Source organism: Dermacentor variabilis, chromosome 1, assembly GCF_050947875.1.
Source record: "Dermacentor variabilis isolate Ectoservices chromosome 1, ASM5094787v1, whole genome shotgun sequence".
Lineage (NCBI taxonomy): Eukaryota > Metazoa > Arthropoda > Arachnida > Ixodida > Ixodidae > Dermacentor > Dermacentor variabilis.
Window position 1 is genome coordinate 260600168 of NC_134568.1, and position 12500 is coordinate 260612667.

The window sequence follows — 12500 nt, forward strand, 5'->3', positions numbered from 1 at the left end:
TCTCGAAAATCACTTGGTTGAGTCTTCCTTTGTCCTTGTAATGCAATGTAGTCCTTTACTAATAAACTAGACCCGAGTAGACACTGTCAAGATCCCTTCACATGCACCACCACAGCATGCATGGAAATGTACAGATGTATAAAATTAAAACACCGCTTTTCACCCAATTGGTAGTACTCTAACATGGCCACACCACTGCTGCACCGATGGAAATGCTTATTCATCTATTGCCACCTTGGCACAGTGTCAAGTATAAATAAAATTCTGAATGTGTTCAGTTCAGCTACCCTTTTCTCAGCCTTTGCTAGTCATGCACTCCTCTGAATTTTGCCTTTAACACGCTGTAGTGGCTATGGCAGTAAACTGCTGAGCACCAGATTGTGGGTTTGATTCCTTGTCGTGGCAGCTGTATTTTGATCATGGTGAAATGCAAAAATGTTTATGTACCGTGCTTTGGATGCACATTAACCCTTTTATGGACAGCTATGCATATTGGTTCTACTTTTCATGGCATCTTGACTGCACGGCAATGGTGAAATATAAGAACAATGATTTAACTTCTTTGTTCATCTGTTTCCGGATCTCTTTACCACAATTGTTTTCTTTTATGAATGAATGAATGTTTGATGTTTAATGGCGCAAGGGCCAAGTATGGCCAAAGAGTGCCATGCCCGTGGTAATGAATTCGCAGTGTAGTTATGAGTTCCACGAAGTTGGTGTGACATGGCTGTAAAGGGGCCTTAAAAATAGTTGCTCTGAAGTATGTAAAATCTATATAAGATTATGGCGACGACATATGTGTACTGTGAACATTAAGATGCATTTCAAAAGAATGATTCGATGTAGAAAATATATATCGGAGTCTAAGATTGGCTAGAGCACTATTGCCTCCTTGGAGCCCTTGAAACACAAGGGCCTGGAGGCATGTGCTATGCAAAGCAATTTGTTTTCATTTACTTTGATATTCATCAACAAAGCAGAACAGTTGCAATTAGTGATTGCTTACTTCCCTTTTTTTTTCGTTACATTTCATTATTTTGTCTTTCTTCAATACACCTTAATGATAAATGGAGATTCTTTTAAACAACATTTCTTTCTTCCATTATAGTAAAGACTCAGAAAGAGCCCAAGCAGCCTATGAAAATTTCCATGACTCATCTGTTTTCCGAGAACTGTTGCGATAATGGGTAGCCATGAAAGACTTTGCTGGTGTATCGAGTGCTTAATAAGTACAACGAAAACATACACATGCTGCTTGTGACAATTTTACAGGCAGACATGAGGTAGAACCAGGCAAGGAGGTTGTGCTATCCTTGATGAAAATGGCCTATTTGGACTGTGGGACATATACAACCCACGTTCAGTTTGTGTTCAATCAGTTTTCAGGTTTACTTATGAACAATACCTGATTGGGAAGACACTCGTAATGCTTAAGACACTAAACAGTTTATCTCTTGTGTCCATCGAAGGGCTAAGAAAGGGGGACAACATTGGTCCAGAGCCCTCCACAATGGTGTCCCAGTTTACATTTTTGGAATGTTAATCCCCAAAATATTTCTTTGTTTGGCAATGCAAGATTCCATTAAAATTAAGTTCTCACGCTGCTCCTCATGTCTTGACTGTATGTGATCAGAGATCTTTTGTGATGTTAAGCAAATCATTCTTGAGATGGCATTTAATCTTCTTCTAAGCTATGTGATGAATGACTAGCATTCACAGGGGAAACAGCAATATGCAAAAATGCAGCCTGGTTTGTGCAACATCACTAGGAAACACGTGTGCGAGAAACCAAAGTCGCAGGTTTTAAATAAGGCAATGGAGGATGCATCGCGCAGCGGACGGACCACAAGCACACACACTGCTCTGTAAACGTTGTTGCACTCCCACAAGGGAGTATGTTTTCCCACAAGGAAAAATCATTATCTAGAAAAACACCAGTCAGCTCAAATCTCGTTTTATTCAACTTAAGATGCAACTGTTTAACAAGAACTTACGACTTAAGCATATCTACATAGATTAATTTCGGTCATGCGTAAGCGCTAACATCCACTCAATATCTGAAGCCCCAAATGCCATTACGCCGCAACCACCGCACGAGAATCGGCGTTGTAGACAAAGTAATGCCCATGCGCACGGGGGTAAACAGTTTATGGACCGCGTACGCAAGTACAAGTGTACCACTTCCACCAGCAATCTTTGAGTTCACCCACTGGGAGTCCATGCTGAAACCAAGCTTCTCTGCAACTGCTGTCATGTCTACACCACTGAAAAGGAATGAATACCAACATTAGAGATGTAGCGAAGATAACTGGAAAGTTGCAAACAGAGCAATACTGGGTGACGACATATATTTGCTGCCGTTGGTGGATTTATTGCACCCTGAATCTTCAGATTAATAAGTGTCACGAAATCACTGCTCATGAACAGCGATTGACGAGATAAAAGCTTGCAGTGCTACCAACAGGTACATTACCTCGAAACAAGCACGTAGCAGATGCCGAAGGATGTAAATGACAACACGACATGGAACGCCACCATTGCACTCCCGTACTCCTTGATTGCATGCTTCCACTTCTCTTTTCTCGACACCGGAGCAGGCTTGTTGCCAGCATCACCTTGAGACACTGCATGGAAAAGTAAGGTGAAGCGACGATGAACGAAAAGTGCTAAGTTGCAAGAACTGCAGGCGAGTGCTGCAACTTACGAACGGAACATCTGTGTAGTGGGGACACGGCGCTGGAGAACGGCGCCGGTGCGCGTAATAAGAGAGGTTTTCCGACACGATTCGTACTCTGTGATGTGTGGATAAAAGCGCTGCAAGGATAGCTTGTGCGTAGCGTCCGGAAAAAGGCTGTCAACACTCGCGATCGCGCACCGAACAATGTCACAGAAAGCATATCAAATCTAACAGCCAACTACGCTACAACTGTCGCAAACATAACATCACCATAACATCACAACAACGACGCTATCTCACGCACATGACTTTTCTTTCGTCGGATTATATTGGATCGGTCTGAGCCGAATACCAGATTGTTAAACTCAGAGGAACTAAATTTTTATGGTCACTCTACTGAACATTTTATTGGGTTGGTGATGAGTTACAAATTATTTTAACTACAGCGTACTAGAATGAGGTCGAGTGGGCCGGACGGCGCTCTCCCGCTGATGCGCCGCGTGTAGAAAATTGTGCGAGGGCGCTGCGAGCGAACTGGATTTAAAGACAGGCTCCGCGGTATATTCAATGTACTTTCGCAGCAGGCGCCGAGGCCGGTTGCGCATTGTACGCTCTTAAAATAGTGATTTATTTCAACTGAAAATTCCTGTTTACGCCATTTTATCAAACATATAGATATGAAGCATGGATTATACAGCTCGACGTTTTCAATTTTGCTGTCATTATGAAGCGCGTCGTCTGCTAGCGAGCGCGCGTTCGTTGCGCGGACGTCCCGTTTTTTGTTGCAAATAGCTTGTACACTACTTTTTTCTTAATGTATTTACTTGCTCTGGTGCGCCCATGGCTCTTGTCGGCTGTTACCAATTGTAATTTTAGCCCGGTGGACTGCTGTCCTTAAGAGGAAGCTTTAGCTCGGACCCAACTCCGACGCGGCCTATTCAAATACATGTGAAACGCAAAAACGTTTTTATGAGATAACCCCTGAACCGATATTAATGAAATTTGTTGCATTTGAAAGAGAAAGCTGAATTCTAGTGACTGTTGGAAGCGGAATTTCTATTTAGGGCTTGAATTTTCTTAAAACAATTTTCAAATATTTGGCCGTTTGAAAAAAATAGAAGCACAATTTTTAAAAATTGATAGCTCTGTATCAAAAACAGATATCGCGGTTCTGTAAACGGCATCCATTAGATCATTGAAAGCGGACAAATTCTATATGTCATTTTACATCTTACGTGAATTTGTTATGTTGTTTACAAGGGTTCTGCAAAAGCTGTATTTCCATTTTACTAAATTTTTTGAGATTCATGTGTAATATATCAATTTTGTCCGCTTTGGATGTACTATTAGATGCATTTCACAGAATTGTATTATCGTTTTTCCTTTAGGAGTTACAGAGTTGTAAACTTGGCAGTCTTGTTTTTTGGAAATTTAGGATTTTCGCCAGTTTTTAATAAAAGATTGACGCCCTAACTCAAAAATTCGAAACCAACAGTCACTAGACTTTAAGTTTGTCTTTTAAATGCAACAAACTTCGTCATAATTGGTGCAGTGGTTGCCGAGAAAAACGAATTCTCTTTTTACATGTATTTAGATAGGAGCACCAGAGCTAAAGCTTCCTCTTAAGACAGATTTCTAAAAGTAACACGTAATTTTGTCACGGCAGCCACCGATCTGCAAAATGAAGCTGCGTAAGAAAATTTCATCGTGTTGTTTCACGCCCCTTCTTGTTGGTGGAATATTAAAGAGCACGGACAATAATCGAAGAAAACAATATTATATCGAAATAAACCTGGGTTATGAAGTGTGTGACGCGAAGAGAAGCGGATATATATATATATATATATATATATATATATATATATATATATATATATATATATATATATATATATATATATATATATGATAAAGTGATAACTCTCAACCGGAATAAGCGTGTTTACAGTAACAAAAGCGGCACCACCAAACCTTTCTTCGTGGTGGCGCCGTGTTCATGGGAGTGCGCACGGCAGCTTCGACCGACGGCTTGTGGCTGGAGCCTTATCACGGATAGAACTACAGCGTACAATTCTAGTACACTCTAGATGGAACCGACCCCAAGTGTACCAATGGGCTTTCAGAGAGAAGGAATCATGTCAATAACCAATGTAAAGACCAATGGCTCCATGGCTGGTCTGGCAATCCTCTTCAATGTGCCAGCATGTGAAATGAAATAGAAGCATACAAGTCTCATCAAATGCTATTTGCTGTTCTGATCGTATGCGACTGCTCAATTCATTATTAGATATGATCGAATAGTCGTTTCTGTTCGAATGTAACGCATAACAGCACTTCGAATTACCGAGGGCGTGTCCGATGCAAGTGAGGACTGTTCGAATTATGATGCTACTGGCAAGTCGCGGCTGTTGCGCGGAGGTGCACCAGTTCCTGAGCGAATTGACGTACAGGGTTTGATATAACTTCTTCATAACACGTCCCTATAGCTATCAGTTAATGTAAACGCCCCGTTTCAGCGCAGCCTGTAAATATGCTAACTCGATTCAGGCAAGGAAAGTTTTTTTTTTTTTTTTTGACAGTCCCATCATGTTTTCGTCGCATTAAAACTGTGTGGTGCATGTTGTAGCACACTTATCTCCTGCAACGAACAAAGCTAATTTGCATGTGTGTCTACGTTTATATGAGGCATGCCGTTCCCTTAACTGCTTCATTATTGTCATTATTTGTAACAGTGCACCGGATGCCGGAAGGCGGCCGTTTATAAAGCTGCTCAGTTGAGCTGACGTACAGTTGGGAACTGCATTACATGCAAGTATGAAATATAAGATAAGCAAAACCCGTTTTTCTGTAAAATCAGACTCGAAAATAATGCCATTTTGTTAACATCCCTAGAAAAGAGCCGAAGGACACAGCTACCTTCTTTCTTTTCTTTTTTTTTAAATAAACAACTTCTGGGGTGTTACGCGGCAAAACAACGATATACGATTATGAGGCATTCGCGGCGTTTGAGTTTTCACCAACTAGGGTTCTTCAACATGAACCTAAATATAAGTACACGAAGTGTTTTTCCATTTCGTCCCCATCAAATACCGCGGCCTGGCTTGAACCCGTGAGCTCCAATTTATAAGCCCAATGCCACAGCCACGATGGCCACTTACAACTAATTAAACTATATTTAGTACGTTAATTAAATTCTCAGTTACAAACATTACGGCGCATGTTTATATAAGAAAGTTGAAGGGAGGCGACATATAGGTGTAGTTACCTTTTAAAATGGCCGTGTAACCAAAATAACTAGTGCCACATTATTCGCTCATTTTACCTGTTGACGCATGCACATGGATCTAATGGGCAGTTTTCGAGTAGGGGGCTCAAAGACATAGCGTCAGCGCCACTCCGCGTGGGCCAGACGCAAAGACAGTTTAGCGTCTGTGTCGGAGGCGCTCATTTCTGCTCCGACCCAAACTCGACGCAAAAGTCTTGTGTCAACGAACATGGCGGCATCCATTGAAGTGAGGGCTCTTGCCTTGTACCAGTTCTCGTTAACCCGCAGCCATCAAAATAAATGATCGAACGATGTCGTAGGCTTTCGCTCTCACTCACTTGTAAAAAAAAAAAGTTAAAGCGAGAAATCATTGTTATTCCTTTGATCGGTAGCCGAACATGAAGGCCGCTACCGCGAACACAAACACATCTCGTTGCTAAGTCACCCAGACGATTGAATTAAAAACTTAACATGACGCAATTTGTCACAGACACTGTAAATTTGTACTCTGGCTTGTTGTTATTCACGAAACAGCTATCGATAGAGCTTTAGACTAGAATTTTAATAACTCCATGGGCACGCGGCACCGCGACTCGCCGTCCAGCCCCTGTGTGACGTAAAACTGTGCGCTACAATGAAGCTGCCGCATGTCTACCCGCGAGCGTATTACGACTGACGCATAACCACTTCAGCAGCGGGTGTGAGACAGCTTTATTGCGAAGTATGGCGAAGTTTTATTTTGCGCCGCCCTACTGCGGAGGGGGTTGCACCGATTGCACCACGAACGGCGCTTCACGGTCAACCTTGTACGTAATGAGGCAAATTCAGAAATCGACGAAGTGGCGGAATTCAGCATGCCGAGTCTTGGCGCGCCTGTGGAAGAATCCGACAGCCAACCACCGCCAAAAAAACAAACTTGGAGGACGCTTAAGCCTTAAGAAGAAGCTTTAGCTCGGGCCCAACTACGACGCGGCCTATTCAATACTTGTAAAACGCAGAAACGCTTTTCTGAGATAACTCCCCGACCGATTTTAATGAAATTTGTTGCATTTGAGAGAGAAAGTTAAATTCTAGTGGCTGTTGAAAGCATAATTTCAATTTAGGGCCTGAATTTGGTTGAATGAATTTTCAAAAATTCGGGAGTTCGAAAGTATATAGAAGCACGAAGTTTACAATTTAATAGCTCTGCATCAAGAACAGGTATCGCGGTTCTGTAAATGGCGTCCGGTAAAGCATCAAAAGCGGACAAATTTAATGTGTCAATTTGTATCTTACGTGACTTTGTTATTGTTTAAAAGGGTCTTGCAATAGTTCTACTCACATATTGGCAGCCCTTCAGGCATGCGGACGTCTAACAATCCGTTCCTCTTCCTTCTGCACTTTTTCCTCGGACTGCTTCCCGCTATCAGTGGAGGCAACCTTGCGGTTCGGGCAGAGCACCACTGCGCAGGTTGCCAGCGCGACGTTCTACCATGTGCCAGTGATTCCGTCCTGCACATTATCGTAGCTGTTGCCTCATCATTTGCCGTTATCCCGCCTGGTTCTGTCAGCGCATGATCAGCGCCCAGCACCCATACCACGGCTCGTCTACAAAAGGACGATCAGCACACTCGACGCTTCTTGGGCACTGCAGCACTTCAGGCATACAGACGTCTAACAATCCGTTCCTCTTCCTTGTGCAGGCGAGGAAACAATACGACAAATGTATGCGCTCGGATAACCTTTTCTTGCTTGTGCTGCCGTGGCCACGGTGCTTAGGTGTCCTATGTAACGTCAAACTGCTCTTGCGGAAATTACTGCTCCTGTGTGGCGACATCGAAACGAATCCAGGACCTACCTTAGACCAAATCGCAAGCTCGTTAAAGGAAATCGCCGCGGATATTAAACTTGTCAGGGAAAAGCGGCTTGCTCATATAGATAAAAAAAACTAGATGCCTTAACAATACTCGAAGAGAGGGTTGGCTTCTGTCAAGAGGAAATTGTCAACATGAAGCGCGCATATGAAAGCTTGGAAAGGAAAGTCGACGATCTAGAAAATCGGAGTATGCGATCGAATTTAATTCTTTATGGCGTGCCAGAAATTGACGGAGAGACGAGTGAAATTCTTGGACAGTGAACAAAAGTGTTGCTCAGGACACTCTCGGCTAAAATCCGGTTACTATCGAACGCGTACATCGTCTAGGAAGAGCAGAACGGAACAAGAATAGGTCAGTAATTTTCAAGCTGCTAGATTTCAGGTAGAAATCAGCCATACTTAAAAAAAAGGTTATAAACTGGAAAACATCAACTTCTCAATCGGTGAAGATTTTTCACCCAGAATCAGAGACATCAGACATCAGACAGAGACATCACCACAGCTAATTAAGGAGCGCAGAAGCACGGATACCACATTCCCGAGGCGCGGCACGTGCAAACAAGTTGGCGGCCCCCACCTCGTGTGCCGCAGGTGGAGCTATTCACTGCTTGACTCTTCCCGAAAGTGAAGCGAGAGCCTGGCACTGTTCCAGGTAACTTAAGTCCAAGAGGCAAGACGGGTGTAATGCACCGTGAAACCCTGGCAGCGTCGCCCCCATCCGCCTATTGTGACGGCGCATTGCAAGTCAGCAAGGCAAGACCGCAGGGAGAAGTAAGCCCTCGGACAATTGGGGACCAAGCAGCGACCTTCTCCGCCGGGTGTGACACCATCGCACGGGCGCCTCCCATTGGCCGAACGTGACGTGTCTTCGAGACACTGAAGGGCTTAAAAGACACAGACCGGGAGCAGCAAGAGAGCATTCCTAGAGCATTCCTTGATTTATCTCTTTCGAGCTTCTTGCCACGGGCCGCAGCGTCCGAGTTGCTGCCGGCCCGTAATGACTTCTATGACTGTTAATTTCTCAGTCGTCTCACTGTAAATAATGTAAATAAACCTCCCAAGTTTTCATCCCGACGTCCTCCTCAACTCTGACAAGGCACCTTCTCACTAATAATTCCACGGCGTCGCACACGGGTCCCGAGGAAAGAGACGAAAAAGCTAATGCATACAACAATTTTTTCCGCTCGGTTTTCACCACAGATAACAGTATGATCCCTCCCATTTCATCCTTTGGTCCATCAAGCATCGATTGCCTTAAAGTCACAGATGCAGGAATACTCAACCTACTGCTTAACTTTGATCCTAAAAGAATCTAGCGGCCCAGACGATATTCCAAACGAGTTCCTTAGAAAATATGCGGAATGGTGTAGTAAGTATTTTTAGGCTAATTTCCCGCAAATCACTTACTTTGTGTCAACTACCAGACGACTGGAAAATTGCAACAATAATACCCTTTCACAAATCTGGAGATAAGTCTTCAGTACCAAATTACCGTCCGATATCTCTTACTAGCACTTCGTGAAAGTTATTCGAACACATTATCCTAAAGCACATAACCGTTTTTCTTGAGAAACTAAATTTCTTGTCCCCTAATAAGCATGGATTTCGTAGCGGTTTGTCCGCTATTACCCAGCTAACCGACGAAGTTCATGACCTCGCACTTAACATCAATAATCGCGGCCAAATGGACATGATTTTACTTGATTTATCAAAGGCCTTCCATTGCGTGTGTCACAGTAAATTAATCGCAAAACTAAGAAGTGTAATCGGAGAGGAATCCGTTCTTTCATGGATAAAATATTTTTTTAACAAACCGCTCGCAGTTCGTGTTTTTCGAAGGTGTTAAAGTAGAAATAGTCCCTGTAACTTCAGGAGTTCCTCAAGGTTCCGTCCTGGGACCACTATTATTTTTAATCTTTATAAATGATGTTACAGAAAACATTGACTGTAGTATCAAGCTCTTCGCAGACGACTGCATTATTTATAAGGAAATTCACAGCATCACAGACCACCTTAAACTCAATGCATCCCTTGATAAGTTAGTAGACTGGTGCGCTAAATGGCAAATGTCCATTAATGTAAAAAAAAAAATCCGTAACCATTGCAGTAACACGTAAACAGAACCCGTCCCAATTCACTTACACTAATAATGGTAAACGACTAGCGAATGTGGAACAAAAGTATTTAGGCGTTACGTTGACGTCTGACCTCAGATGGGATACACACGTTGCCAACACTACGGCAGCCGCACTACGCAAGCTGTTTTATGCAAAAAGATGTTTAACAATGGCAACCGCCTCCGCAAAGCTACTAGCATACACTACGTTCGTAAGACCAGTGTTAGAATATGCTAACACAGTTTGGTCTCCTCATTCCCTAAATAATATAACAAAATTGGAGTCAGTACAGCGCAAAGCCATAAGATTTGCGTATAACAAGTATAAACGTACGGACTCTCCCACTAACCGTCTAGCTTCCTCTGTCATTAGGACTCTATCCACAAGGGCAAAGCAGGCACGTCTCAAGTTTTTGTACGAACTGCTGCATGACATATATAAGATAGGTGTGTCTATGTATGTCGCATTTTCACAATTGCGCCCGGCTCGTCATAAGCATAAATGCACATTAACCGAATATTCTTTCAACAATGACTCGTTTGGACAATCGTTTTTTCTACTTACGCTACGCGAATGGAATCGGTTAAATCCCTATGTCACGGACGCCGAAACAGTGTCCGCTTTCACTGCAAAGTTAGAACAGACATCTAACCTCTAGTACCATCGCCACTGCCGCGCACCCTCTCTCATTTGAACGCTAGTACCCTTTTCTTAGATTCCTGCACTTTTACAATGTATTTCCTTTCATAATATTTGCTGGTGATGACCGTTGAAATGTGTGCCGGTTGTCTTGGTGTAAGAGATTGCTTATGCTATTGCGCATAATTTTGTTCTTGTACTATCGCTTGCTTGCTTCTTCATTCTATTCCCATTTTTGTAACAGATTGCAATCCTGTGCCTGGTTGTGCTTCGCTTTTTTATTTTCAATATTATTTTGTGGTGTTTGCACATTGCGCATGGTCGATACGGCGTTGATTCTCTTTGTTTGGCAAACTGGTTGTAAACCATCCTCGTGGTTGTGCTTCCATTTCGTGTGCGCAGCATGCATGTTTTCGAAACGTTAATTTGAATTTGTGGATGATCTTTGCCTTAAATGCTCTGTATAGAAGCCTGCTTTCTTCTTCTTTCTCGAATAATATTTTGTATTTCTAATTTTTTTTTTCACAACCTGCTTGATTGTGCAGTGTTAAACATTATTGTAATATTGATGTTTTTGCTTGAAAAACTGCTTAGACCACATTTATTACTTTAATGCTACCCTGGCGGATGTGCTTCGGTATTTCCTTGTCGATTCTTTTATTTCTGTTTTTTTTAAAACATGACTGTCTTCGTAATACCCACCTGCTATGCTCTCAACTGAGAGTGGCAGTATTGAAAATAAATAAATAAAATAAAATATTAGTGCATGGTTAGTGTAAGGTCGCTCTGATTGTTCGTGTTCTTAAGTGTCACGAATCGGCCACGTGCTTTGTGTATAGAGAGGGGGTTCACTTCCCCCCATGTCAGCCGGGCAACAGTTGCTGTGTTATGTGGGGTCACAGGCACCGCGCGGTGTTGGGTGACGCGTCGTGGTAGGCGCCAGGAGGGCGAGTGCCAATTCCGGGAAGTCGGTATTGTGCGCATGGTGTCGGCAGTCCGCCGACGGTCACACGAGTCCACACAGACCAGCCTTGAAAGGGACCGCTGTACACGGTATTGTGGATCTGGCTTCCGAGTACCTGACTAATTGGAGGCGCCGCCGAGGTTAAGAAGGGCTTAGCAACTTTGACCCCGTGCCGCATGTACTGAGCAGGGATCTATTCTTCTACGCGTCCGGAACGAAATCGCTAGCCTTGTTGTTGGGTGCGACTGCCTGTGTAGTGTCGAAGGCCAGCTTAAAGAGCACGCTGTAGGGATGCGGTGCACACGTGAAGAGTGCATTCGGACGGCGGCGTCTTGGAAACACGCACTCGGAGAACTTTGTCTTGTAGACAATACGTTTGAAGGACAAGGAGGGCCATCAGTCCCCCACGCGGACAAACTTTGAGTACAGCTGCACTACGTGGTGTCGATGTCCCTGCTTCCGAGACATTTGCGGCCTAGAGACGCCCTTGGGATTTGAGGCGGCCTAGCGATAACTTGTTCGGGCCTGGCGTGTTTTGCTGAGCGCGTCACTAACTACGGAGAAATGAGAGGGCAACGGAGTTTTAGGGAAGAAGGAAAAGAGCTTTGTTTTCCAATATGTTTATTTTTAAGAGTAAGCCCATCCCTGTGGGTTGTGGCTTAACAAACGGTTGACTCTGATTGGCAACTGAACCTGTGGGACGGGCCAACGGCCCTACCGCCTTTTTTCTTTGTATATTTGGGCTATAAAAATATATCAGTTTTGTCCGCTTTAGATGTAATATTAGGCGCAATTTACAAAACTGTGATATCATATTTATTTCTTAGTTACAGAGTTGTAAACTTGATTGTTTTGTTTTCTGAAAATTCGCGGTTCTTGCTAAGCTTTGTTAAAAAAATTGACGTGCTAAATGGAAAATTCGCAACAAACAGTCACTAGATTTTAACTCTTGCTTTTAACTGCAACAAATTTCATCAAATTTG

At 43.2% G+C, this 12500-nt stretch overlaps 1 protein-coding gene across 1 annotated transcript in view; it reads right to left on the reverse strand.

Moving 5' to 3' along the window:
* Positions 1-1938: 1938 nt before the first annotated feature.
* Positions 1939-12500, reverse strand: part of LOC142563489 (protein FAM210B, mitochondrial-like) — a 41298-nt gene continuing 30736 nt past the window's right edge. The window contains exons 3-4 of the mRNA XM_075674043.1: positions 2474-2624; positions 1939-2264 (exon numbers count right to left, since the gene is read on the reverse strand). Of these exons, the coding sequence (XP_075530158.1) occupies positions 2051-2264; positions 2474-2624 (365 nt within the window). The 3' untranslated portion in view covers positions 1939-2050. The remainder of the gene's footprint in view (positions 2265-2473; positions 2625-12500) is intronic.